This window comes from Numida meleagris, chromosome 18, assembly GCF_002078875.1.
Source record: "Numida meleagris isolate 19003 breed g44 Domestic line chromosome 18, NumMel1.0, whole genome shotgun sequence".
Taxonomy (NCBI): domain Eukaryota; kingdom Metazoa; phylum Chordata; class Aves; order Galliformes; family Numididae; genus Numida; species Numida meleagris.
The window spans coordinates 6,820,344-6,845,486 of NC_034426.1; the positions used below are offsets into that span (position 1 = coordinate 6,820,344).

General features: G+C 38.3%; 2 protein-coding genes across 5 annotated transcripts in view; one reads left to right on the forward strand and one right to left on the reverse strand.

Moving 5' to 3' along the window:
* The window catches only part of TRPV3 (transient receptor potential cation channel subfamily V member 3), a 28,721-nt gene extending 5,955 nt beyond the window's left edge, over positions 1–22,766 (forward strand). The window contains exons 2-19 of one of the 3 annotated variants that reach the window (XM_021415502.1): positions 3,577–3,833; positions 6,979–7,101; positions 9,776–9,880; positions 11,412–11,498; positions 11,856–12,013; positions 12,675–12,851; positions 13,058–13,198; positions 13,630–13,910; positions 14,632–14,808; positions 14,899–15,057; positions 15,413–15,514; positions 16,077–16,150; positions 17,026–17,191; positions 17,715–17,781; positions 18,166–18,437; positions 18,901–19,013; positions 19,611–19,681; positions 20,579–22,766. In XM_021415502.1, the coding sequence (XP_021271177.1) occupies positions 6,983–7,101; positions 9,776–9,880; positions 11,412–11,498; positions 11,856–12,013; positions 12,675–12,851; positions 13,058–13,198; positions 13,630–13,910; positions 14,632–14,808; positions 14,899–15,057; positions 15,413–15,514; positions 16,077–16,150; positions 17,026–17,191; positions 17,715–17,781; positions 18,166–18,437; positions 18,901–19,013; positions 19,611–19,681; positions 20,579–20,673 (2,364 nt within the window). In that variant the 5' untranslated portion in view covers positions 3,577–3,833; positions 6,979–6,982 and the 3' untranslated portion in view covers positions 20,674–22,766. Of the gene's footprint in view, positions 1–3,576; positions 3,834–6,978; positions 7,102–8,587; positions 8,684–9,775; positions 9,881–11,411; positions 11,499–11,855; positions 12,014–12,674; positions 12,852–13,057; positions 13,199–13,629; positions 13,911–14,631; positions 14,809–14,898; positions 15,058–15,412; positions 15,515–16,076; positions 16,151–17,025; positions 17,192–17,714; positions 17,782–18,165; positions 18,438–18,900; positions 19,014–19,610; positions 19,682–20,578 lie in introns of those variants that run through there. The other 2 variants (XM_021415503.1, XM_021415504.1) reach the window with 2 other exon arrangements.
* The window catches only part of ASPA (aspartoacylase), a 50,019-nt gene continuing 47,577 nt past the window's right edge, over positions 22,702–25,143 (reverse strand). For both annotated transcript variants that reach the window (XM_021415534.1, XM_021415532.1), the window contains exons 6-7: positions 24,436–24,545; positions 22,702–23,885 (exon numbers count right to left, since the gene is read on the reverse strand). In XM_021415534.1, the coding sequence (XP_021271209.1) occupies positions 23,673–23,885; positions 24,436–24,545 (323 nt within the window). In that variant the 3' untranslated portion in view covers positions 22,702–23,672. The remainder of the gene's footprint in view (positions 23,886–24,435; positions 24,546–25,143) is intronic.

Consider the following 25,143-nt stretch of genomic DNA (forward strand, 5'->3'; position numbering starts at 1 on the left):
ATACTTGTATGAAGTGCAGTGAAAACAAAAATGGCCTTCAGTATGCAACAGGCATCTCTTTGAATTCACACAGAATTCTATGTGAAAATGAGTCAGTAACACTGATCTGTTAAGCAATAGCTGTTACAATATTTTTCCCTTGTAAAGTTTGTGTAAAATGCCCATTGAAGTGCTTAATCTGTCATTTTGAGATGGGATGATGTACATCTTTTTTCTCATTCTATATTTCCTGATGACACAAAAAATCTGTTGCAAGGAAGACAACTGAATGCTTATCAGAGCTGACTGAAGAGAAATCAGTGACGAGAGAATCTTCTCAGTGCTGGAAAATGAATGAAAAATCTGGCTCCCAAACTCAAAAGTTCAATATTAGCAAGCAAGCTACTGAGATGGGGAGATTTCTGCCTTGCTGTGCCCATGGAATAGCTGCAGTATTTACACTCTCTTGAAACACGCAGTGAGCAGCAAAGCACCCTTTCTGAGTTTTGGTTAGAGTAGCAATGTGACCGCGCTGTTGTGACTTTCCTATTCCTCTTTTCCATTCCTTCATCTGGTTAAAAGTTAGCTGGAAAATCTATGGGAAAGTGATAGTATCTTCTCCTTTTTAGCATACCCTACGGAAGTGCTCTTCATGTGGTTCCTTAGCATATACACTCTTTTAAAAGCATAGTCTGTGGAATATCTTGTGGAGCCTTCCCACATCAGACCGACAACGCTGAATCCTTTTCCACAGAAACAAAGAGAATTTAAGTGCGTTTTTTCCATAGTTAAAAGAGAGACCCTTGTGAATCAATTAAACGCTGTGCTTGGGGGAATTGGGCTGCTACTGGTAGCTGGAGTGCACAGTGCTTTAATACTTCAGCTTTTAAGGGCACTGGGGAATGGAATACTGACAATAAGTAATTTACAATTACCTATGCTGTTGCCTGTTCATGTTCAAAATGTTTCTTTAGATAATGGCTTTTCTTCCCAGTGGTTACCTGCTGGGGTACCGAGAATCACAGAATTAAATATGAAATTGGAATAATTTCTTAATGCAAGTTTGACTCGGATCACGTCACGTGTCAGGAGAACAGAAAACGCAGTTCTCTGATGTCAGATGGCAGATCTCCAAATGCTCAATCCCTCCCATCTGGGGCTTCCTTCATCTTGTTCCTTTTAGTTTCTGGTGAGTCTAGCACTTGCTAGAAAAACAAAATAATGGATGCCAGATAGGGCATCTGCTGCTCATTGGTGCTGTGCACGCTTTCCAAAGCTAATGTTTTCAAGTCATTTTTCACAGGAGATACATGTCTAGTTTTTAATGTTTTTAGCCTTTATGACATTTCTTTAAGTAAGTGAGACAGCTGGTAGCCTATGTGAAACTCTATAAAGCGGTCTGCACAGCCATGATACAGCCTGTTGCAAAATCCTTTGTGGCTTGTAAGAAATCTCAGAGTGGAACAGGTCTGGGAACTTAAAGGCTGAGTGGGTTAATGATTAAAACCATAAGAAAATGGTTGCACAGATGTGACTTACTGTAGTTCTGTTTCTTATTTCCTGGCTCTTAAGTCTGCCCTTAAAATAGCTCTGTTCAGGCTCACAACACCCATGAGCAGCACGTGACGTTTTACCTGTTTTCATCAAGACTAGCTAGAAATAGCCTGTCCTCATATTTTCTAAATCTGACAGTTGCACAGAAAAGGCCTCACTAGCAAGTTGAGGCTGTCCTCAGAATGGAAGGAGAAGCTGTTAACACATATCAGGCAGGATGAAGTGTAATTCTTGGGCATGTGAATTGTTAGAGCTCTCACAATCTTCTATTACCTTTTCATAGTCAGGTTTGATACAGGGCTCTGACTCTTGCTGCAGCTTGCCCCGGTTTTTCTTTTGGCTAACTGCCACAACATTGTAAATAGGCCGCACTGATACGTCCTATGTGCTGCTAAACTACACAGATCTGGGTACTTTCAGATATAGCTGCTTTCTAAGTTCAAAGTACAACTTGCTGCCACAGTAATTTTCCCTTTTTTGGAAAGGAATTTAATTGTTCTTTTACTGTGGTTTTTTGAAGAGTTAAAGCAAGAGTCCTTAAATGCACCTTCACTCAGATTTAATCTAACTTTGCCTATTTTCACATGCAGTACTCCAGCCTCAGAGTGAGTGCAATTAAACAGTTTCTCGTAGTTAGTGTAGAGAACAAAGCGGGTGTTCTTCCAGGCAAGATTAAATGCCATTATTCAGTTCTTGAGTGGTAAGACCAGCAGCTAGGAGAGCATCAAAGCAGCTGACTCTAAACTGCAGCCTATTAGCTTAGGCAGTCATTTGACAAGGCGTGAACAGCTTTGCCCAGTGCAGGGTTTGGAATATATCATCACTGGTTTGGAATATGTCACCATCAGTTTGTGTCAGGCAAAGCTGGATATGTGCTTGGCTCATCCAACCAAAGTTCTCCTAATGCCAGATCGAACTGGCCTAGGCACGGAGCTTTTTGCTGTGCTGTTCTGTGGAAGCTGATTCATTACCAGAAGCAGCGTAGTGTTCCTGGAATTTCACACCAAAGATCTGACCTTGATGTGATGTAAAGATAAAACCCAGCAGTTCTGTTCTTTAAAGAGATCTGCTTGAACAGGAGGAGTTCACCTACAGTTTGTAGATGTATTTTAGAGTCCTGTTGTTCAGATTCAAATGCCTGGTACTAGATCTTAACATCCTAAAGGTATTTTATGTTTTCATTTCCAGCTCCCTCAAACATGACTCTTTCTTCCCTTTTTTACAGCAGAGAAATATTTTTGTTTTTCTGGCCAGCATAATTCCCCTTGAACTCCCATTTATTAATCAAGTGAAGGAAAGAAGAATTCTAGCTTCGTCTTTTAGGCAAAGACATGCAAGTTTTAAGTGTGCCGTTTATGCCCATAATCGAAAGACTCTATAGGGAGAGCAGAAGAATTTATGGTTCCTTCTCTGGCATGTCCCAAAAAAGAAGTCTGCACTAACCGTTGCTCAACAGCTCAAAACTTGCAAAGCTGAAAAACACCATTCCCTGAAGCTGGCATAGCAAGAAGTAACATCAGGGCTGTTTCTGTGAAACACAGGCGTGTTGTATCCTCACAGACCCTAAGGGTACACATTCATCAGAAAACACGCAGATAGGGAAAGATCTAAACACACCCACCATGTTTTCACTGACATTATCACTCTGGAAGTAGAAGATTTTCTAAACCCATTTTTACTTTTTCAAAGTAATAGCAAAAATATTTGCTTTCTGGAGCACTTAGCATGATTGTTTTCTCATTTTTGCTTTGTGCTTTCTGAATAGTTCCGTAATATATAATAAACTAAGCACGACATAAAGGGATGTCATTTACAACCCAAATGTGTGTACATAACCATTTTCTTTTGAATACAGTATGTAAACTGCAGAGCACTGTGATCATTTTAGATATTCTGCTGCTACCATTAAGTCATCCGTGAGCGACTCAGCTTTAGTAATAATTTAGTATATAATTATTGCGTGTGTGTGTGTCATCCCACTTTGGCAGCTGTGAAGTAAAGAGTTTGTTGTCTAGCAAGTTTCTCTCTGCTTCCTAATTTCAGATGTAAGAAACTCTGTAAGGCTTCAGTACTCCAGTGCTGTACGTATCTGTGCTTTCCAACAGCCGAGCAATCCGGATGACTGGGAGAAGGTGTTTGTGCATTTCTAGAATCGTTTTGACTCTGAATATAGCTTTACTCATTTGGAAGATTCCTTTTACTGGATGGTGTCGAAACATCAGCGGGCCCCAGATTTGAACTTCATTCGTACAATTCGGAGGCGCCTTCTGTATGCTTGAAATGCAGGTTTCATAAACAGGGTAAGTTCTGGGAGAGCTCTGTGGGTGTTTGGTGTAGGTGTGATGCTTTCCCGGAGAATGAAATCTTCTAAACTCTCCTCACTAAACCTAGCTTTCAACCAGAGAATGCTGCGGTGGTTGTTGCTGTTTTTCTAATTTATAAATCTGTCTTTTTTCCCAAGGTGTGCCACACTGACTCGCAGGCCTTTAGAAATTAAGATATAGCTTATTTCATTTATATTTCTCCGCTTGATGCACTGTGACGCTTTCTGATCTCTGTGCTGAGGAGATCCAAAATACACTGGCTGAAGTTAAAAATATTTTTACCTTCTACTGGCAGGTTCATTCACTGTAGTAACTGTCAAAGGCAGAGTACCTGACCTAGTAGAGTAGACTTTATTTCAACTCACTAAAATGTCCTCTTTTTATTCAATTTGGAGATGAGCAGGAAAATAATTTTAAAGCATTTTCCTCGTGGAAGAATGTTGCTTTTCACACAGACTTTTAAGATTTCAGTTAGGAAAAACTTTCGTAGGAAAACAACTTATTTCTCCCCAAGATGAAAATGACATTTTCATAGTGCCTGATGTCTACTCCAGTCCCTCAAAAGATTGAAAATCTTACAGGAAGAGTAAACTCTTTCTATCAAGTGTGACTTCCTGCTGATTAGATATATATACCCTAAATAATACACTAAAGTAAAATGGGAATTTTGTCATCTCTCCTCTTGGGGAGGGGATTATTTCATGAGCTGGTAAGAATCAGCTGTGCTGTGGATGTGCGAAGGATCCCGTGAATGAAACATCTCTTGGTGGTCACTGCCTCTCCTGTGCCCCCAGGGAAGAAAGAAGACCTTTGTCCCATGATAGCGCAGATAAATGTTACTTTTGATCTGTAGGATTCTCTTTTTAGCCACTGTATTTATAGTATTGCTGATCTGTGGAGATATAAATATGATTTTTCTCAGATAAGCTCAAGGGGAGTCTGTGGTATTGTGTGAAATGCTACGTTCTGTAGAAGTGGCAAAGTCCCATTCACCATTACAGACAAACGCACTTCTGTCCTCCCTGCCACACCGGAGGTGAGGTGCTACATCCAGTGTCCTTAGAATCTCCTCCAAAGTAATTCTTAATACTCTAAATCAACATCATATTTTTGTCTCTGCCCACTTCAAATAAAGCACCTCCCTGATGGCGTGTAAGTAACAATTAAATAGATAATGAGAGTAAAAAATAGTTACAACTAAAGATGACACTCCATATCAGGTTGCGTAGACTGTAATAATTATGATTTGACATTCTCCAGACTGTTCCAATATTTTTCTCTGTATGTCATACATTTCGTAAAATGAATGGGAAGATGATGATGAAAGCAGTTAGTCATCAAACTAACAAGACAGAGGGAGGAAGAAGCTGATAAGCCTAGAAAAGCTCCATTTACTTTTGTGACATTTGTATGAATACACCTAAAATACGAACTGAGTTCAGTAAGTGATGCTGTCAAAAGCCTCGGCTTAGTTTTCATCTGGGCTTGCAATTAATGGTGATTAAAAATGAGAAGCAGATGCTACTTCACTGTAGCAAGGTGCTTTTGCTGTTATGCCTGCAGTTATTTACTTGTGCAGATTCTGACATCTCGTCTAAAATAGTTGCCATCAAATCTTAGAAGTGGCTTTGAAAGCAGTATATAAAATGACAAAAACTATACAAAAGCGAACCATTCCTCTTTTTCCTCTTCAAACTCTTCCCTTAAATCACTGGTGCTTCAGTAGTCTTTCATCACTGACAGAAAGTTTGGTGTTATCTTTGATTACTTTCACCTCTCTTAAATGATGTTTCCTGCTCTCAAGACATTGCTAAAATGTCTGCAATGAGGATATTTGCAGGTGGGGCTTTCGACATATTCCTCCTGTGGATGTCCCATGCAGCAATGTGGAGCAGCTCTAGCATTGCTCACAGATTAAAAGCTGTTCCTCGTGTTCATTGTGTGCTTTACAGATTTTAGCCTTATCCTTTGCTTTTTCCAGCTCTGTGACCACTCTCTGACCCCTCAAACTTTCACACATGTGCCAGCTGTGTTCTTCTCAAATCAACTATTCCTTTTGCTGACACATTTTTTTGACTTACTGATCTGTTTCCAACCATTCTCTTTCTCTAAAATCACTTATTTTGTAAAGCTGTTTAGTGCCCATCTCCATCTCAGTCTAGTCCCCTTGTATCTGATTTATGTCAAGTATCACACTGGCCAACACGTTCAAGTTAAGGATGTGATATGCCTGTCCCCTTTTTCATCCCTGTTGTCAGGTCTTTTCAAGCGTGCTTCACAATCTGCCTTCTATATGTTGAGGCAGAAGTAGAAAGTTTGTATGTACTTTTGTCGCATTAAGTGAAGTGGATGTAGGAGGGGAAAAAAGTGTGGCATGTTTTGTTCAAACCTGTTTAATTTGTCCTTGGTTATGGAGGGCAATTCCCCAGTTTGCTTGGGAGTGGATCTCTGACCTTGTAAAACTTACTATTTCTACATTCAATTAATTTTAAAGGTTCCTAAATCCACCTACTTGCTTCCAGGTTATTGTTGGTATTTAAAAATGATGCCCATGAGTATTATGTTGAGAAATAGGAAGAGAATTATTATTACTTACAGAATTTCTGTTGTGAGTGTTCTTAGGCAGATAACACGAACCAACGTCTTTTTATGTCGCGTGGTGTTGGTGGTTCCCATACAGCAGAGCTGTGACTTTTTCTTTTTTTTTCTGAAGAAATGTTGAGAAATGTCACCAGCACACAAAGGTCCTTGGTGTCATCCATGTGATCATTTGTTCAGCTGAGATCAGGCTGGGCACTATTCAGAGAGACTGTGCTTGTGATTGATGAACTCGCTTCATTTTAACTTAGGCACATACTTGAAGTTATGGTTCTCCTGGATTTATGGTATCACTCTTAAAGGCACTTTCCTTAGAATGTAATTTAAACAATCTTGACTATAACCCTCCAGCCTTGACACGTGAAATGACATGTATGTGCCTAATAACTGAAAAATGAGAAACTATGATAAGAATATCAAGAGTTGCGTGCTTACTTGTGAAGAGACCGTAAATGGGTAATCTGGTTGCTCTACTTTCTTGAAGAGTACAAGTGTTAAGTAACCGTGGTTCTATCTACTGCAGAAACATGATTAAAGATAACAAAGAAGTTGTTCCACTAATGGGCAAGAAAACAAATCCACCTGGTGTACCCCCTTCAAATCAGCAAGAGAAAAAACCAACTGAAAGCACTCCCACAAAGAAAAGGTAGGACTCTAGCTCAGTGTATAACTCCCTTTTAATCTCTTTCAGTAGATATTTGGAATGCAGTATCACTAACATCTTTATTCATGCTGTATATATGAATGAGATAGACCAGGTAAAAGACGATGCCTTCAAAAAAATGGAGAGCTTATACTGGTTGTAAGTGGAAGAGTATCCTGTTTAGGTGGACATATGTGTTCACCCAAGTGGGAAAAACACTGTCCTAAAGACATCAGATGTGAGCACCAGTCTGTTGAAGTTTGTCGCCTATCAGCTGGGCTGTCTGCATCCACTCTATATACCTGTATGAGCTTACAAGAGTTTGATCTAACGATGATTAGCATTTCATTAGGAGAAGGTAAAGCAATCTTTTTAAAGTGGTGATATGGCAGGGTACACCAGGTTTTATAGTAAAGATGCTGGCCTGGAAAAAAGGAGCACTTCAAACAGCATCACAAGAAAATATGGCAGGTTATGGGGAGGCAGAGGTGGAATCAAAGAATGAGGGCTGGTGAGGCAGGAGGTTTGGGATATCCTACTACAAACAGAAACCTACGTTCATTACATTTTTCATGATGCTGATTCATGAGATTTCTTACCTACTTCATTTTATAAAATAAAATATTCACTTTCTTTCATATTTTATGCTAAGGAATTAATACAATGATTAAGTGTTTTAATTTTATATGAATACTGTAATAAAAGCAGTAATTCATCCCTGATACTCTGTTATTGAAATTACTTAAGTTACCGTAGACTGAGGATGAATTTCATTCATAAACTTTTCACTCTGTGGCTAATTACTAGCTATTATAGCCACCTCTGAAGGCCCAGGCAATTGTGGCTGTTCTAACATTTATAATTTCTTAATAGTCAGAGGAATCACTTTCTATAGAAATGGTGTCGTAAGTTACTTGAGACCCACTGCCTTGTTGGCCCGATTTCTCCTTCCAACGTTAAATTCAAAAAGAGAAATTCTTCGTTTGACTCATTACACTTTGCTTATAGAAGGGGCGATGAGGTGTCTGAAGAGCTCATAATGCACCTAGTACTCCAAAAAGGGGCAATTCCATGGAAGGTTTTATAGCTTAAAAAAAATACTGGCAAATCCTGCACTTAATTACTTAATCTCCTATCTCCCACTCTGTTTTGTGGTATCAGTAACAGTAACCTTGGGGGGTTTGCCATCTCTCCACCAAGAGCTCAGGGTGTGGCCAACAACATTCCTGTAATATAAGGGATGAAGATCACATGAATTTTAATGCAGTGGTTTAACGTGTTCTATTAATTACATGTTTCTAAGCTGCTGTACTTCTGTAGCTTCAGAACGTTTCCTTCTGGTATATGGTGCCACTAAGCATCTAGTGCACCTCCATGGGTAGCATTTCTCACTTGATAAATGTACTGGCAGTATGTACTTGAAGAAAATATGATGACTGCCCGTTCCTGAAGCCCCTGGTGTCTGAGTGTACTAACAGTATGTGTACAGGAAAACCAAGGGACAGGCTGGGAGGAGTGCTGCCAGTGTTGTCAGAACCTGATTGTGTTTGTGGGCAGCGTTCCTGACAGCGTGCACCGTGGCCACGTAAGCACTTGGCTATTTTTTGGCAATCGTACCCTTGCTTTGCATGGTGGTTTTTGTTTTTTTTTCCCCTGTGGTATCCCCAGATAACCCACATGTCAGTATAGGCTAGGTATGTCGGCTTCCAAAGCAGGCACCACTTCATAGCTTCTGTACAGCTACTGCATGCCAAAATCTGGGAGAGACATCCACCCATGGCACACTGCCCCTCCTGGTGTGAGCAGGTGAGACAGCCCAGCTAAGCCTGAAGAGCAGCACTTCTGGCTTTCTGGAAATGTGCTGTAGCCTCCAACAGCTTTTACCTGTTGGGACAGATCCTGCACATCGTAGTCAGGGAATGCAAAAAGCACGATGAATCCATGGCATTTTCACTCCGTAGTCTTCCTGCCAAATTAAGATCGCAGTGAAACAACAGTGATTTCCAGCAGTTGTGAGTGTGGTATGTGTGGTAGAACTGACAGCAGTGGTCCTCTTTCTGTCTCGATTTTTCCTGCACTCTGAAGAGCACCCCAAGCCTAGGGAATTGCAGGGACACTTCTGCTGACACATCTCAAATGTTAAAAGCTCGTGGAAGTTTGAACAGCTATACACAGTGAAACGAACACTTGGATTGCTGTTTATCAGTGCCGATGGGTTTGGAATGATCTATGCTGCTGGCTGCTGGCTGGAGAAGTAGGGACTGTATGTAGTAGATGAAGAAGCATCTGCATGTGTGTATGCATGTTTATGCATACGTGTCTGGCTGTTTGATAAACATCTGGTGTTGTGTTTAGCTGTCAGCACAGAAGTCAGATGCGAGGCTCCTTTTAGGCTGCTGGTGTAGATGTTTAGACATGTCAGGATCTGATGTTGTGCCTTCTAAAAATATCTCAGGATCTTTTGCCCATCTGCCGACGTGTAAGTGCTTAACTGATGGTAGAGGCTGGGATCCTTCCAGGGAAAAGTAGACAGCATCCTATTAGACAGGTCTCATGCCAGAAAATACAAATTGTAAAGGTTGTTCCAGATACTAGCCTGTAGTGAATTCTGTATTTTATGGTTGAATTTGATTTTTTTTTTTTTACTAATAATTTTTTAATGCAATATGTTCAACAGTTCACATTTTTTTCTGGAGATTGAAGGTTTCGAAAGCAATGCATCTCCAAATAACACATCTCCCCCTGTGTTTTCAAAACCGATGGATTCAAATATTCGCCCATGGTAAGTTATAGATGCATATACATTAGTCGTATTGTAAGTGTATCTATTTCATTTTCAACAGCTACTCCTTCCCCCTCCTTAGACTTCAGAGCTAAAATTTCACGTGATTTTACATAGATTTTGGTCGCTTCAAAGACAGAACTCCACTGGAGGTCAGTTGTTGCTAGATTATTTATCTGTATGTACTGCTGTCATTTACACTGAATAAATCAGGCCTCAAATATGAATTAATTTAAAATCAATACTGTCTTTCTTTTCCTAAGCGTATGTTATTTGTGATAGACGAGGACAAACTCCATGCACCCAATTTTCTGGTGTGAAAACAACAGCTTAATTTAGCAAGCCCTATTCCCAGCTCTGTGTGCTAACATGCTGGCTCTGTTTTTCATTAACAGCAAGGCAACATGAAGATGTGGAGTCTGAGATATTTAAGGCAGCCATTTACACTGAACGAGGGGAGAAAAATTAAGACTGGGTAGAATGCACCAGATATTTAAAAACTGGAATGTTACTGAAAGCCAGAATTATGAATTAGGGAAATATGAATCAAATCTAGAATAAGCTCCGAATTGCCAAACGTTTCTGTGTCTAATAGGTGTCTGGTCAGCTTTGTGGATTCAGTTGACAGTTTTATTGTTGTATCAGAGGAAAAGTACCCAAATTTTTCCCTCTCATTCAGGGACGAACCTGCACAAGACACACATGCACTTTGTCACTGGATTTTCTGCAGAGAAGTGATGGACTGAATAAGAATGTACCCTGAGCTTCCAGCTTTGTTTCAAATAAATATCTGCAGAGCAGTGTTGAACCCTTGCACTCTGTCCATACATCCATCTTGTCAGCAACTAATGGTCCAGGCTCCCTAAGTTATTAACCTGTGAGAGTTCATCAAATCCAAATCCCATAGAAAACAAAAATACAAGTGAGAAAAATGGATATCAATCAATTCTTAAGTCAGATCTGTTTTTAGGAATGTCTGGAAATGGCATACAGAAATTAGAAAATAACAATGCTACTGAAGTCCTTTAAATTTATTACCTAAATATGCATATGGGGCCCAGGCTTTAATTTCTTATAGCTGAAATTTCCATTCCAGTCAGCTGCAAAATGTTCTTGAGTTGCCTACAGTGTATTGTGCAGTAAATCTTTAAATCACATTCACTGCGTGCAGTCCATGCAAGATTACTGCTTTAAGACTTGTTTTGTGGCAGATGACAAATTAAGGATGCAAAGAAGGAGGACAGTGCGTTCCAAGGTGCAACATTCAAGATGTTGCACAAAAAGCATTAAACAAACATTGAAGAAAAAACTCCCACAGCTTCAAGATCTCAAATGAAATGACTCAGTGAAACACAAAACAGGCTGCTTTCCTAAGGATCTTGTAAATGGAATAAAATCCCGTGGGTCTCTTCCTTCTTGCTACTGCTTTGAAAATCTGCAGTCCCAGTACTGCCTGGTTCTTCATGCAGTTTGCCAAAACGTTTTCCAGTATCTCCCTGTCTTAGCAGTTGTGCTTTTCTCATTTCTATAGTGCCTCTGCAAATGGGGAAGACATGGATTCCCCGCAGTCTCTTCAGGACGATGTGACTGAATACAGCCCTAATGTAGACAGTTGTTGGTGAGTGGAGATGGGAAGTATTTCTTAGTGCATTTTCTACAGATTAAATCTATAATAGGGTAGATATTACCAATTGTGCCTGCTTTTTTTTTTCCCCAAAAACGAGGTATATATGCCTTTCTGAATCTTCAATAATTAAACTTAGAAATAAACAGCTCTAACCTTTGCTTTTCAATAGCGTTTTCTCAGCAAATAACCGATGTACAGAAACACACTGAGAGATCCGTACCAGGATACCTATATGGAAATGGGGCAAGTCGGTGTAGTCTGGTGCAAGTAATTGTATTTCTTTCTCCTCGTAAGTAGAAAATAAAGTAAACTGACTCATCATTTTCGTTATTATTTTTGATCGTCCAGTGCTAACATGCCACAAGGATCTGAGCAGACAGGAGCCCGGAAGAAGCTGAAAAAATATTTATTTCGGGCAGTATCTGAGGGGAATGTCGAAGAATTGCAAGGTCTGCTCGCAGAGCTGAAGGAGAGATCAAATGCTTGTACAAACAGCACTGTGCCAGGTAAGCTGTGGAGTTACCTGAAGGAAGACTCTTACCTCTTCTGGCAGCACATGTGTATTCTACTTGGAAACACCTCCGTGCAGCAGCAACTCCTGTGGGAATCTGAAGTCACTTGCTTGCAATTAAATGTGTCACTTCTTATTTCTAAATGAAAGCCTATTCATGCTGCCTCTGGAGCAACACTGGGGAGTATTTCTCTCTTGTTTATGTTACACTGAGGGTCTAGAGCACTGTATTCCCACAGCCATACCTGAGCCAGCCTTCTGCAGTACAAGACTCAAAGCTGGTGTCTCTGTCCATCCTACAGTCAGTCTGGTTGTGGTATAGCCACTGTTTGTGATGTGTGCAGCATGGTAGAGTGGGCAGAGAAGTAAAGAAGAGATTTTGGATTTGTCTGGAGTTACCGTGTTGGTGGGATATCTGGAAAAGAAACCAAGGACATTGGTGTCTTATTGATCACTACCACATCTCTGAATGTATCATCTCACAAAGTACACCCAGCTCAAATACACAGTGAATGGGTAACTGGTTACCAGATAATTTCTTGTCATATGTATCCCCCAGGTTCCGCTCCAAGTAAACAAAAGATTCAAACTCTTTTCTATCAGCTTAATAAATAATGATGCCCGCTGTGATCTAATCCCAAAATTTACCCTTACAGATTATCTAATGAAAAAATTCACAGCTTCAGATACTGGGAAAACTTGTCTGATGAAAGCTCTACTGAACATAAACGAGAACACAAATGAGATAGTGAATATGCTGCTATCCTTTGCAGAAGAAAATGGTATTTTGGAGAGGTTTATCAATGCAGCATACACGGAAGAGGCATATAAAGGTACTGCCATCTGATACCATTTTCAGGCATGTGGTTAAATATGCCATCAGTAATCGTAACGTTTTCTTCCAGCATTCTAAGCATGGTTTAAATTCCTGAGACAACTTTTATCCATTATTACTGATGCTATTTGTTGTGAAATATCATTCATGTTTCATAATGTGCTTAAGAGATTTAACACTAAATACCTGTGTCTGCTGTTTCAGGCCAGACTGCTCTAAATATTGCCATTGAAAGAAGACAATATGAAATCACTCAGACCCTTATAGAAAAAGGAGCTGATGTCAATGCTCACGCCCAGGGTATTTTCTTTAATCCCAAACATAAACATGAAGGCTTTTATTTTGGTAAGTAGAAGTGGGATCTCTGCAACAGTTAGGAAGGAATAACCAAACAAGTAAGACAGCATAGAAGACAGGCAAGTGTGGATCATTGCTATCACTGAATCTAGATTAAGAAAGTTGCATCACAGAACATAAAAATGGCACAGTACCTTTTGTAAGAGATTTGCTAGGGTCCATCATATTATTAACACTCAGATTTACTTGTAAAACAATTGTTAAAATGGCAAATGAAATGACACAAACTTGCATCTGAAGATTTTTTCCAAGTGTTTTCATGCAAATTACGTTTTTCTAAACCAAGAGCTAAACTAAAAATAATCTATATTGATACATGCTTTTAAACTATTAAGATATTTAATACAATCATTCCTATAATTACAGTTTGATTGCTTGTAATAAAACATGAACACATGTCGCATATTATAATTTTGTAGGTGAAACTGCGCTGGCATTAGCTGCGTGTACCAATCAACCAGATATAATTGAGCTGTTAATGGACAACACCAGGACTAACATTACTTCTCAGGATTCCAGAGGAAACAATATCCTACACGCATTAGTTACTGTTGCAGAGGACTTTAAAACTCAGAATGACTTTGTAATCAGAATGTATGATATGATTTTGTTGAAAAGCAAAGACAGAAATTTGGAGAAAGCAAAGAACAAGGAGGGTTTAACACCGCTACAATTAGCTGCAAAAACGGGGAAATTAGAGGTGGGTATTATTTCAGTAGTATCTAAGAGAATTTAAATATGGAGAAAGCATCGAGACCAGCCATGTACTCAGACATTAGCGCTCTGGAATGTCATTTCCATGCTTGCTATGCTGTACTATACATCAGTATTATTCAGTGAGCTAATTTGGTTCAAAATACAAGCAACGTTGCTTCTACCCTCCAAGGTTTTCCTCTAAAAACACCTCTCTGTTGAAAATACATACACTATTAACAACAGCCTTCCAATCCTTTCTGTTATACAGAAACTCAGAAATATTGCATTTATTGCAACGCTGCTCTTATACAATATAAAATCCTGAGATCATTTCAGAAGACTTATTAGAACTGCTCTGCTATGCTGCTGTCAGATTTGTCCCTCATAGATCATCTGCTTATATTGTGGTAAAGAGCTGACAATGTGATAATTTAGAGACTAATTGATTATGTTATAAATGTGAACACCTGGAAAATTGTGCTTTCATTCGTTAGAAAAATATCTGTGACAGAAAATCCAGAGACATTAAGAATACTGTATTCATTTCCTAGAGATTTGTAACCTCTAACAGCACTTATTTAATGTCAGAATTACAAATGTATTGAATTATGCTACTCTAGCAAACATGATAATTAAAAGGAATTGGCTTTGCCAAGTGTATATGTGTGATTTCTCATTTCCCCAAAGAATGCATTTGGTTACCAGTGATTCTGCTCATGTTTTAGGTTCTGAAATACATCCTCAGCAGAGAGATAAGAGAGAAGCCCAACAGGAGCCTGTCAAGAAAATTCACAGACTGGGCTTATGGCCCTGTCCAATCTTCTCTTTATGATTTGACAGAACTAGATACCACTGCAGACAATTCAGTATTGGAAATTATTGTTTATAATACGAATATCGGTGTAAGTTGCCTATCACTACAATACACAAATTATCTCAGTTTTCATACAAGTGCAAAGTTCAAATCTGAATAGATTTTTTTCTTTCTGCAGAATCGTCACGAAATGCTGACTTTAGAGCCTCTTAATTCACTCCTGAGAATGAAATGGAAGAAATTTGCACGACACATGCTTCTCATGTCATGTTGTTTTTACTTTCTGTACAACGTAACGCTGACATTAGTTTCCTACCACAGGCCTAATGAAAATGAAGTGAGTGCAGCAACTTCACACATTTTACTGCTTTAAAATGCAATCGTATTTTCTGGTTTTTGTTAATTCACCCGCATTTTAAAAATAAAATGTTTTTAAGTACCCCAAAACATATCAGGATATCAGACTATAGTGAGACCAGGCTCTCCTGCCTTAGGTTTTCTTAGCTAAAAGGAAGAGTTGTAGAAGAGATAACTGTGTTTGTGCTTTGTGAAAGTAACCCAAAAGCTACATAATACAAAGACAGGTGGTTAAATTGATTACCCAGAGAGCTACGTGCATGAGGCTTCCACTTACTTTGGCTTTTACCCTTCAGATATGGAACTCAGTCTTTCATGTTGGGCTTGTCTTGCAGGCTCCGCCTTATCCACTGGCTCTGACGCGTGGTGTGGGATGGCTGCAGCTATCAGGACAGGTGATGGTTATGTTAGGAGCGATATTTTTAGCCATAAAAGAGGTGAGACTTTTAAATAACAAATGCATAACAAAATAGGTAAAGAACTAATCTAGATTTATGAATGCTGCTGATGATCTTGGCAATATGTTTGCAGGATCGATATTTGTCTAATGTTTGAAAGTCTCTGGCGCAATACATCGCTCACTCTGAATGATCTTGAGTATTTATTTGGATGTAACTGTTTTGCTCTGTAAAACAAATATAACTTTTTTTTCCTTTGGAATTCTCAAGACAAAGATTTATACTTATATAACACTAAAGTTGTCAAATGACTGGGTTTAAGGACAGGGTAGAATTAGAATCTGTAATAGAAAAAAATGGGGTGTAATATTTACCATGTACTCTTAAGTAATTAGAAGTTAAATTATGCCAAAGATGACAGAAATTGAGACTTCGAGGTTACAGCCCTATAAAAAGATTTTTTAATTCTAGAAGCTATCAACTTATCGAAAGAGATGTTTCCATAGAAGATTAACTTCAGATGCATGATTTTGAAAGATGGATTTTGACCCCTGCTTTTTCTTACTGCCATTTCTGTGTTTTTCTTTATCTGATTACACAGAGCGTAGCCATCTTTCTGCTTAGGCCCTCAGACCTGCAGTCAATTCTTTCTGATGCGTGGTTCCACTTTGCATTGTAAGTCTGTCATGCACACATTTTATACAGTATATATAATACTTATCTATCCCATGGTTACAGAAAATGACTCCTAGAGCAGATGCTCAATTTTCTTCAGATTATCAGTTTTCAGAGAGATGGATGTAATCTTCCATGCAGCTTTTCCTTAACATATGCTAATGCTTTCACTGGTCAATAATGATACTGGGCATTGACGTGTACAGGCTGTTTTCTTTTTCACAAAGTACAGTGCTGTCTTTTATCTCCTTCACGTGCTACATCTCTCCATGCTATCTATAGACAAATACGCTTAAGAAACCTGGTTCATAAACTAAATCTAGTGTTTGACTCCTCCCAGAAGAAAACACAGCGTAAAGCTGGTTCAGCTGGCTAATGGGAGGATCCCATCAGCTGGTCTTCACAAAGCACAGAGGATTTCCTCTCCTCTCTAGAATAAGATCATGTGATCAATAAAAAGAGGCAGCTTAACTCTACAGCCATGCTAATATCAATCTGGTGCTGCCAGAATCTGGTCTAAATCCTATGAGAATGAATTGTGTGTTGTCTTAGTGTCCTCCTTGCAGAGAGGTTTGTGGAAGCTCTAGTGATTCCCAATATCTCTGTTTGCAAAATCAATTGACCCGCTGTTCAGGGGAGAAGAGTTTATTTAAAGTAAGCTTTAATAAGGATAGCCATTACATGTTAACATGCCTAGACTTTCTTAACTCGTTTATTTTACTGTTGAATTATTTTGGTTATGTTCATAGGGGAGAATGGAAAGCAATATGAAAGTAGAGTTGAAGCCTAAGAAGCAGTCGTTTTCGTATTTTTCCATTATGCTTTGGTTTTGTGCTAGTAATTTCCCTTTTACATACATGTGTTTTTTTTAACAGTTTTATACAAGCTATGCTTGTCATCTTCTCTGTCTTTTTGTACTTGTTTTCCTACAAAGAACACCTCGTGTGTCTTGTTTTGGCAATGGCCCTGGGATGGGCTAATATGCTCTATTTCACCAGAGGTTTCCAGTCCATGGGAATTTACAGTGTTATGATTCAGAAGGCAAGTATTTCATTTTATTTTTTTTTACCTGCCTTGTTCTGGTGCTCACTGATCTTTACGATCCTAGTGAAGAATACGCAACAATTCACATGTATAATTCATATTGAATTTTCTTATTTTTTGTATTCTGCTGAAATAATATATAAAATTACCGTATGACTTCAGTAGCAGAAATTAGCTTATATCTTAAAAGTTAAGATTTTGTTTTATTAAATATACGAGTCATTTGTGGATTTTTTTCTGCTAAAACAGTTCTGCTATTTAATTGCATCACATAGTGTAATACCTGTGTTGTGCAGCTACTGTCACTCTTGGAAGTACACAATTTATCAGGCTCTCATTCACGAGATTAAAAAAAAAATCAGACCTAAGTTTCCTCTGGGTTTCCCATGGAGGCTGCAATCACTTTGCCAAATAAGAATGATCTGATGCTGCAGTGTCACACCTGCATCCCTGCAGAATACATAAGCATAAAACTAGTTCTCAATTTTAATTCCTGATAAGTGTTCAATTTAATTTTTAGGTCATCCTGAACGATGTGATAAAATTTTTAGTTGTCTACATTGTGTTTTTGCTGGGATTTGGCGTAGGTAAATATTACTGGAGAAAAGCACTGATGCTCAGTGTGAGTAAAAATTTTGGCATTCTTATGACTAAGAACCCTGTTGTCACGATGAGAGCTCATGTTGAGGTTTCTTCTGGAAATTAAAAAGCCCTGCTTAGAGATTTAAACTCTGCCTAGAGACTATCTGAACAGATAAGTAATTTGGCTCTCGCTCAATTGCTTGCAATTTCATTGGGACGTGGGCTCTTTCTGCTTCCTTTTGGTTTGCTGTCATCTAGCTGCTGCTGTGCTCATTGCTGGGTAGCTGTAGCTCTTCATTACGTAGTGCATTTGGAATTCTTTAGGTTAAAATGCAATGTATACGTGGAGCGTTATTGTGATACAAATTTTCTCATGCTTTTTTTCTCAGCTCTTGCTGCACTGATTGAAACTTGCCAGAATGGTGGTGAATGCCATTCCAACAGCAGCCTGGGACCTGTTCTGATGGATCTTTTTAAGCTCACCTTAGGACTGGGTGATCTGGAGATCCAGCAAAATTCCAAGTATCCAGTGCTGTTTCTTCTGCTCCTCATAACTTACGTTGTGTTGACTTTTGTTCTTCTCTTGAACATGCTGATTGCATTAATGGGAGAAACAGTGGAAGATATTTCTAAAGAGAGTGAGCACATCTGGAAACTCCAGGTTTGTTTGTGATTAGCTTGCTTAATGAAGTGTAGAAACATTGGTCAAAGTGCTCTAAGCTGTAGCTATGGTCACTTACCATGCTGATAGAAGGAGATGGGCGCTAACTTTGAGAATCTCTATTTGCATGTATGTGCAAACAATGAAAATCTGTAGGTTTAGTGCAAGAGTATCCTAATAACTTCAGAATTAACAGCTATCCTAAAGGCAACCTTATGTCTCAAATTTTCAACCTCATGCACTGTCCCTTTGTACCTTTGTGACTTTAATTCCCCTGGATGTGTCACCAGCAAGGTGTGTTTCATAATCTGACCAAGAAATCTGTAACATTCTTTACTTCTGTTGCTGTCTCTGTTGATCATGGATGGTGGGTGCAGGGTATGATGTAACTCTGCGCATGCTACAAAGTCAGAAAATTCTGAATATGGGTAACCACGTTCCTCTTACTGTTTATTGTTAATAGAGAGCCAGAACCATTTTGGAATTTGAAAAATTCTTACCAAAATCTTTGAGGAAAAAATTCCAACTGGGAGAGCGCTGTAAAGTGGCTGAAAATGACACGAGGGTATGCTTAAGGTAAAGTTTGAGTACTGTGCTATTCATTCTGTGCTGTATGCCACTTTAGGGTTATTTCTCCTCAAAAGGCTCTTTAAAATATTTTCTATATTTTGACAAATTATTTTCTGCTTTTAATAGAAAAGGGAAAATGCATCAGTTTTTTTATGTTGACAGTTTTTAATAAGAAAACAGATCTTGAACCTCAGATATGTTTTTAATGTACAAGTATCAGCTCTGCTTGCAGGAGATCTCATTTTTATCATAATCACCTTTGAATGTTAGCTTAAAAGAAATTATATTTGGAATTGACTGCTAATTGACATCATTATCATATTGAAGATAATGTTATTGCGCTGTTTAATGAAAAAGTCTCATATTTAATGTGAGTTTCAAGACTGCACGCATAATGTGTGAAATTACAAAATGATCTGAGTACCGTTCCCATCTGCATACAACACGTAACGCTGTGAAAGACGCTCAGCTTTTCAGTGCTAGTGAGCCAGGTGCTGATGGTAAACCATGGCCATCCCAAGGAGGAAGAAATAAAAGGGGAAGTGCAGCACGTAGTTGGGGATGATGTATACTAATGACACAATTTATATACGATACAAACAGGATTAATGAAGTGAGATGGACTGAGTGGAAAACACATGTTTCGTTTATTAATGAAGATCCAGGGCCAACAGGTACTGCTTGACTTTACACCACCTCATTTGTGAAATCCCTTTTCCTTAGAAATGCTTTGTCTTTTTTTACCTTTAAAAATGTAAATGTACATAACCTAGATATACAACCACTCTATTTACTGCTAGGGAAACTCATGGCTAATATGATAGGGGTGTTAAATCATTTGGAGATTTGGCAAGAGGTTTGGCTACAACTCTCATTATTTATTTCTCGGCACTGAAGCGTGGTGGCTTCAGCTGATTTATTTTTCTCTAAGCAGCTATGCTTGATCTAAATTTTACATTCTCTTATGGCATTTGAATGGCACAAGGCTGAGTAACTTCTTAACAGACAAAGTGTCTTGTTCTGGAAAAGGTATCGCAAAGTACATTCATTTACTCCTTGAGTAGTTACATACGGCACTGCAAGATGTGGCAAGAAATCAGACTGATTCTACCTAACAGAACTGTTTGCTGTGGTTTCGCCCTACAACATTGCTGTTTGTCTGGGATACGTATTGGATGACAAGTTGCTCCTTGTGAATGTTAACCAGGAAATTCAAGATAGCCATCTGCTGACAGTATTGGAAGTGTCATAGAAACATGACTGAACTGTGAGGTATCAGGTGTCCTTCTAGCAGCTGGCGTCAGAGCTTACAACAGGGGCATGTGAGGATCTGAGATGTGTTCTGAACTTTGTTCTTTAGTCAGTTAGCATTTGTATCACACAGGGCAATGATTTTGGTAATAATGAAGGGAGGCGGAAAGAAAATGTTCAGTATAAGATATGGTAGCAAACTGACGACTTGTTATTTGAAGAAATCTGTGTTTTTTAACATAAATAGATGTGCAAAAGCTTGATCTTGCATATACAGTTTCTACCATATCCTGTTTTGTTTATAATGCATTTTCTTGCAGATCCAAGCAAAGTTCAAGATAATTCAAGGACTAATAGCAAAAACACCCTGAATACGTTTGAAGAAATGGATGATTTGCCCGAAACTTCTCTGTAGTTGTTCTGTATTTGATATGTAGATGTTTGGAAAGTTAAAAGCATCAGTGGCTGATGTTGAAAGCCTTTTTGTTATTTTGGGCAGCTGTAGCCAGCTGGAGCACAAACGTTCAGTGATGTGCTCTGGTGACTTTAACCCATTTAATCAGGGCAGCTAAGCTGCAGTAAAATGGACTATTGCACTGTTCAGTTTTAAGCCTCTTGGAAACCACTGCTGTCCAAGTTTGTATGCCTACTGAAACTTGACTCTAGACTGTGTACTGCTCAAAGAAGTGTCAAATGTGAGATATTTCTTCCTTTTGTGGAAAAGTAAGATCTTTGGGATCCTGAACTGCGGTCTGTTGTTCCGGAATCTTTAACTCCTGAGAAATATTTTGTATTCTGAAAAAAAAGCTCTTGTCGTAGGGAAAAGAAAGGCATTTCAATAGGTCTGCTAAATGAAGAATGTTATTTTGAAATAGCGACGTTCAGAAAACATTTGCAGCTTTTGTTTTGATTGTCAGTGTTATTGGAGGCTTATCCTGCAAGCTGGGGAAAGCCTCCGTGCCAAACAGCCTCTGTGGGTCCCATTAGCTTTGTGATCCACCTTCCTGTGTATGATGCCTGCAGTGTAACGTGGACTTCACTGATATTTATTCATTATTCGTACATATGCCTTCCCATAAAATAATGGGGCAGAAACATAATTCATGATGGCTACTATTTCTGAGGGTTTTTTAAGTCAGTGTGGTTTTTTTCCCCAGTTGCTACGCGGCTTTTCCACACTTGTGCATCTTGTTGCGTAAAAACTATCACATTAGAAGATTTCAGGTTTAATTAATTTCTACATTCAGCTACTTCAGGAAAATTAGAAATCAGCATTTCTTCCCAGAGAAACAAAATAAGTTAAATGCAGTGCAATTGCAGACTTTTTTTTTAATTTTTTTTTTTATTCAGAGGACTGTGTAATGCATTTCTGTAGCGCTCCTTATTTCATTGCTTGTGATGGTCTACTACTATAAATTATTTTGTTGTTGTTGTTTTCAATTTTATTTGTGTATGTATATAAAAAAAAAAATTTTGCTCTGTGTACCTCCAGATTTCAATTAATACAATACCTGTCTTCCTTGCCATGGGTTTTCATCTTATATATTCCTTTCGTGCCTGTTTTAAAGGTGCTACTTAGGAAACGCTCAGGTGAATTCTGTTCTGTGTTTGAATGATAATACGAATTGCATTGAATTCTTACAGCGAAGCCTGAAGTGCGCAAACTGACCCCAAAGACTTTCTTAACACAGAAGAGAGCGTGAGGGAACTCTGCAGCAGAAAGGATAAGTGCAAAGCAGTTTGCAGGGATGGTGAACGTGGTTCTTGCTACCAACTCGTCTTCTGTAGATGCCCTATCCTGTGTGTGCTACCGTGCATGGCCCAGATGGATGGGATCGAACTGAGATCTTCAGTTACTTTTTTTTACAGTGCATAGGAATTATAGGGAAAGGACGTTCACAAATATCGATGTTTTGACCTTCTTAGGAGGAGGATATGTGAGTGTGAGAAGGAAAATTCCTTTCTTCACGGAATCTTTCATCTCTGCTGGTTAATTTTGCTTTGGAACTGCCAACAAAGAACATTGCCTTAGGACTGCACAGTTCTGTTTGGACTCTCTTGAGTGCCAGTTTTTGTACCAAAAAAAATACCTCATCACATATACTCAGGAACCAAGAAAAAAAAAGTCTGCGCTGTATTCCATATTGCTGTGGGTAGACTTGTCACTGCAAACAAGTTCAGAGGTCTCTGTACTGTACTGAGGTCACTCTGTAGGCACAGCCATTAACAGAGAAGGCAGAAAAAAAGTAAGGAACATTCTGTAGCCACATTCAGGTACAAAGCTATGTGATAAAACTGAGGAATGGGGCGGGGGATTATTTTATCTGAAAGTTATTCACTGAGAAAATACCTTGCCTTTCCGGCCACGGAGTCCTGCCAGAACACACAGCCAAGCATCTCATCTCGAGGCTTTTATCAAGAACACCATAATGACTGCAGCAGCTCAATCTGTAATTTTTATTCAATATTTATCTGAATATAAAGAAATAAAACATGTAATTCAATAGACATCTCTTTCTGTCCTGTATTTTTACTTTATTGCTACAGAGTTACACGAAGGGAGCTAAAAAGATTTTGGCTTTGTACTCGTCAAAGTACATACTTTGGGGAGTTGTGTGAACAACTCATTGTCATGTGCTTTCTGAATTTATTCACTGGAGATGCACATCTTTTTTTCCCAGAATATTGTTTCAGTTTGTTTCAGACTACTGGAAACTTCTTAAATTCAACCCTTTTTTGTTTTTAAAAGATAAATCAGGAACAGTTTAATTAATCTTGTAATAATTTAAACAGAATTTATTTTAGTGTATTACTTCCTTAGAAATCATGTTTTTAGATTCTTCTTCTTACGTACAAAACCAAAACACACCCTAAGGCTCCCACTTCTGGGCAGCAGGCATTAATAACACACACGTCCCCTCTCAGTGTTTCCTTCCCTCTAGCTTGTTTCCTCTGTGTCACATTTTATATGGCTCAGCGGAACAATTGATTTAAAGATGGTTGGTTACTGGCTGTTTTGGCTTATCAAGTTAAAATGCTGTTGCTTTTACATCACGTAGCTGGGGTGATGAAGTTTTACTTTCTATGTAATTCTTGATAGATACTTTATAGCTGCTCATCAGTATACGTGGTACGTTGTTTAATCCTTTTATATAGCATGAACTACCAAGCTTTATAAAAATAATGTTCTTTGTATCTATAGTAATCTATTAAAACAAGAAAATAGAAGCCATAATTAGCATTATGACACTATCTTATTACAATATCTTTCATATTAAAAATTCTGAAAATGTTAATTAAATTAATTTTTTAAATTAGATTCTGAATTTATTTAGCCTGTGATTAACTACTGAATGATACTGGATTTCCCAGAGAAGAAATCCACTTCTTGTATGGAAAATCTGTCGTGAGCTTTTAAGAGGTGTTCTGATCTGTGACTGAGGATCTGATGTGTTCTGCAGTGAGTTCCATTTTAATTGTTTTTACAAAAGCTTGTTTCTTTTCATAATACGCAGCTTCATTAATAAATGTTGGATAGACTGTACAGTCTCCTTTATATGCAATTAATTCTCCATCAAGAGTCAAAAATAGAGGATCGCCATTGTTCAGTGGCTGCCAATCTTGATCCTTAGATAAAGAAAATAAATAGAATACATTTATTTTCATTTTTTCTTAAAAACTTTCATGTGATTTCTAAATTTATGCTCATTAATTGTATTCCCCGCAGTTTATGGCAAAAGCTTTTAAAGTAATTCCTTTTAGTTTTCATTACATAATTTCAGGATTGTGGCCTTCATTTTCAGGCTTGCATAGAATTCACTGGTGAAGCTGAACTAAAAGGAAAACGCATACGCTCACAATTAATTAAAAACAGACTTTCACTTCAGAACTCAGTTAGATTTACATTTTGGAATATACGCTATCCTGTTCTCGTCTTCTTTTCACTTTTACATTCAAAGATGATTTCAGATTCAGTGATTCCCAAACCAGTTACTGAAATACTGTATGACCTTAGTGATGGAACTTACTATGGGGGAGGTCTGAAGTATTCAGTAAACCCATTAGCAATAGTCTCATTTGAAATATCTTATTTACTAGTAAAAATATACTATAATGCAGCAGAAGCAACACAGGAATACTTAAAAATGGTGTAAATGAAAGCTACTATAGAATTTACCTGCAGCTTAGGGTGAATAATAGCAATAACTTCATCATTTTTATTCCTGGGATAATCTACTTTCTCCATTATTTTATAAACCTCAATTGTACATGGTGGAAATTCTTTTCCTAGAAAGAATAAATGCAATTTAATGTCAAAATGAACAACTGCTTGTTAGAAAGCACAATGCATTACTTATTTGCTGTAGAATAGCTTAAATTATTAGGTTGTACATTGTCAACATTTACAGGTTAGTGATTAGCTCATACATCATAACAATGTCTAGATCCACATCTTTCTTCCCTAGAATCCAAGCAGTAGAAAGATGACCTTGTCATGTATCATATTTTGTTGCAATCAAAAGCCCTGCTCTAAATTAGATTGGTGGTGCTAGGTAGGGCTTTTCGCTGTATGCTTAGAAAGATAGATTTTGTAGATGAATAAGGCAGCGAAAGGCCTGTGTTTGGTACCGCTGCGTAACGTGGGGCGGTGTTGGTGCTGTTTAATCTTTACCATTCCAGCACAAGATTCTGGCACACGCAACTGGATTCTTTTCCTTCTACATCCCAACAGAACCTAGTGGCAGATGGACTCCAGAAGAATTTTCAACACCTATTTTTGTCAATGTTTATCTTTGATAGTACACAGATAAAAACAATATCTTACAAAATTTCTTGACTATAATTTTAAATCATGCACAGAAGGCATGTAAATTAAACGCTTCTT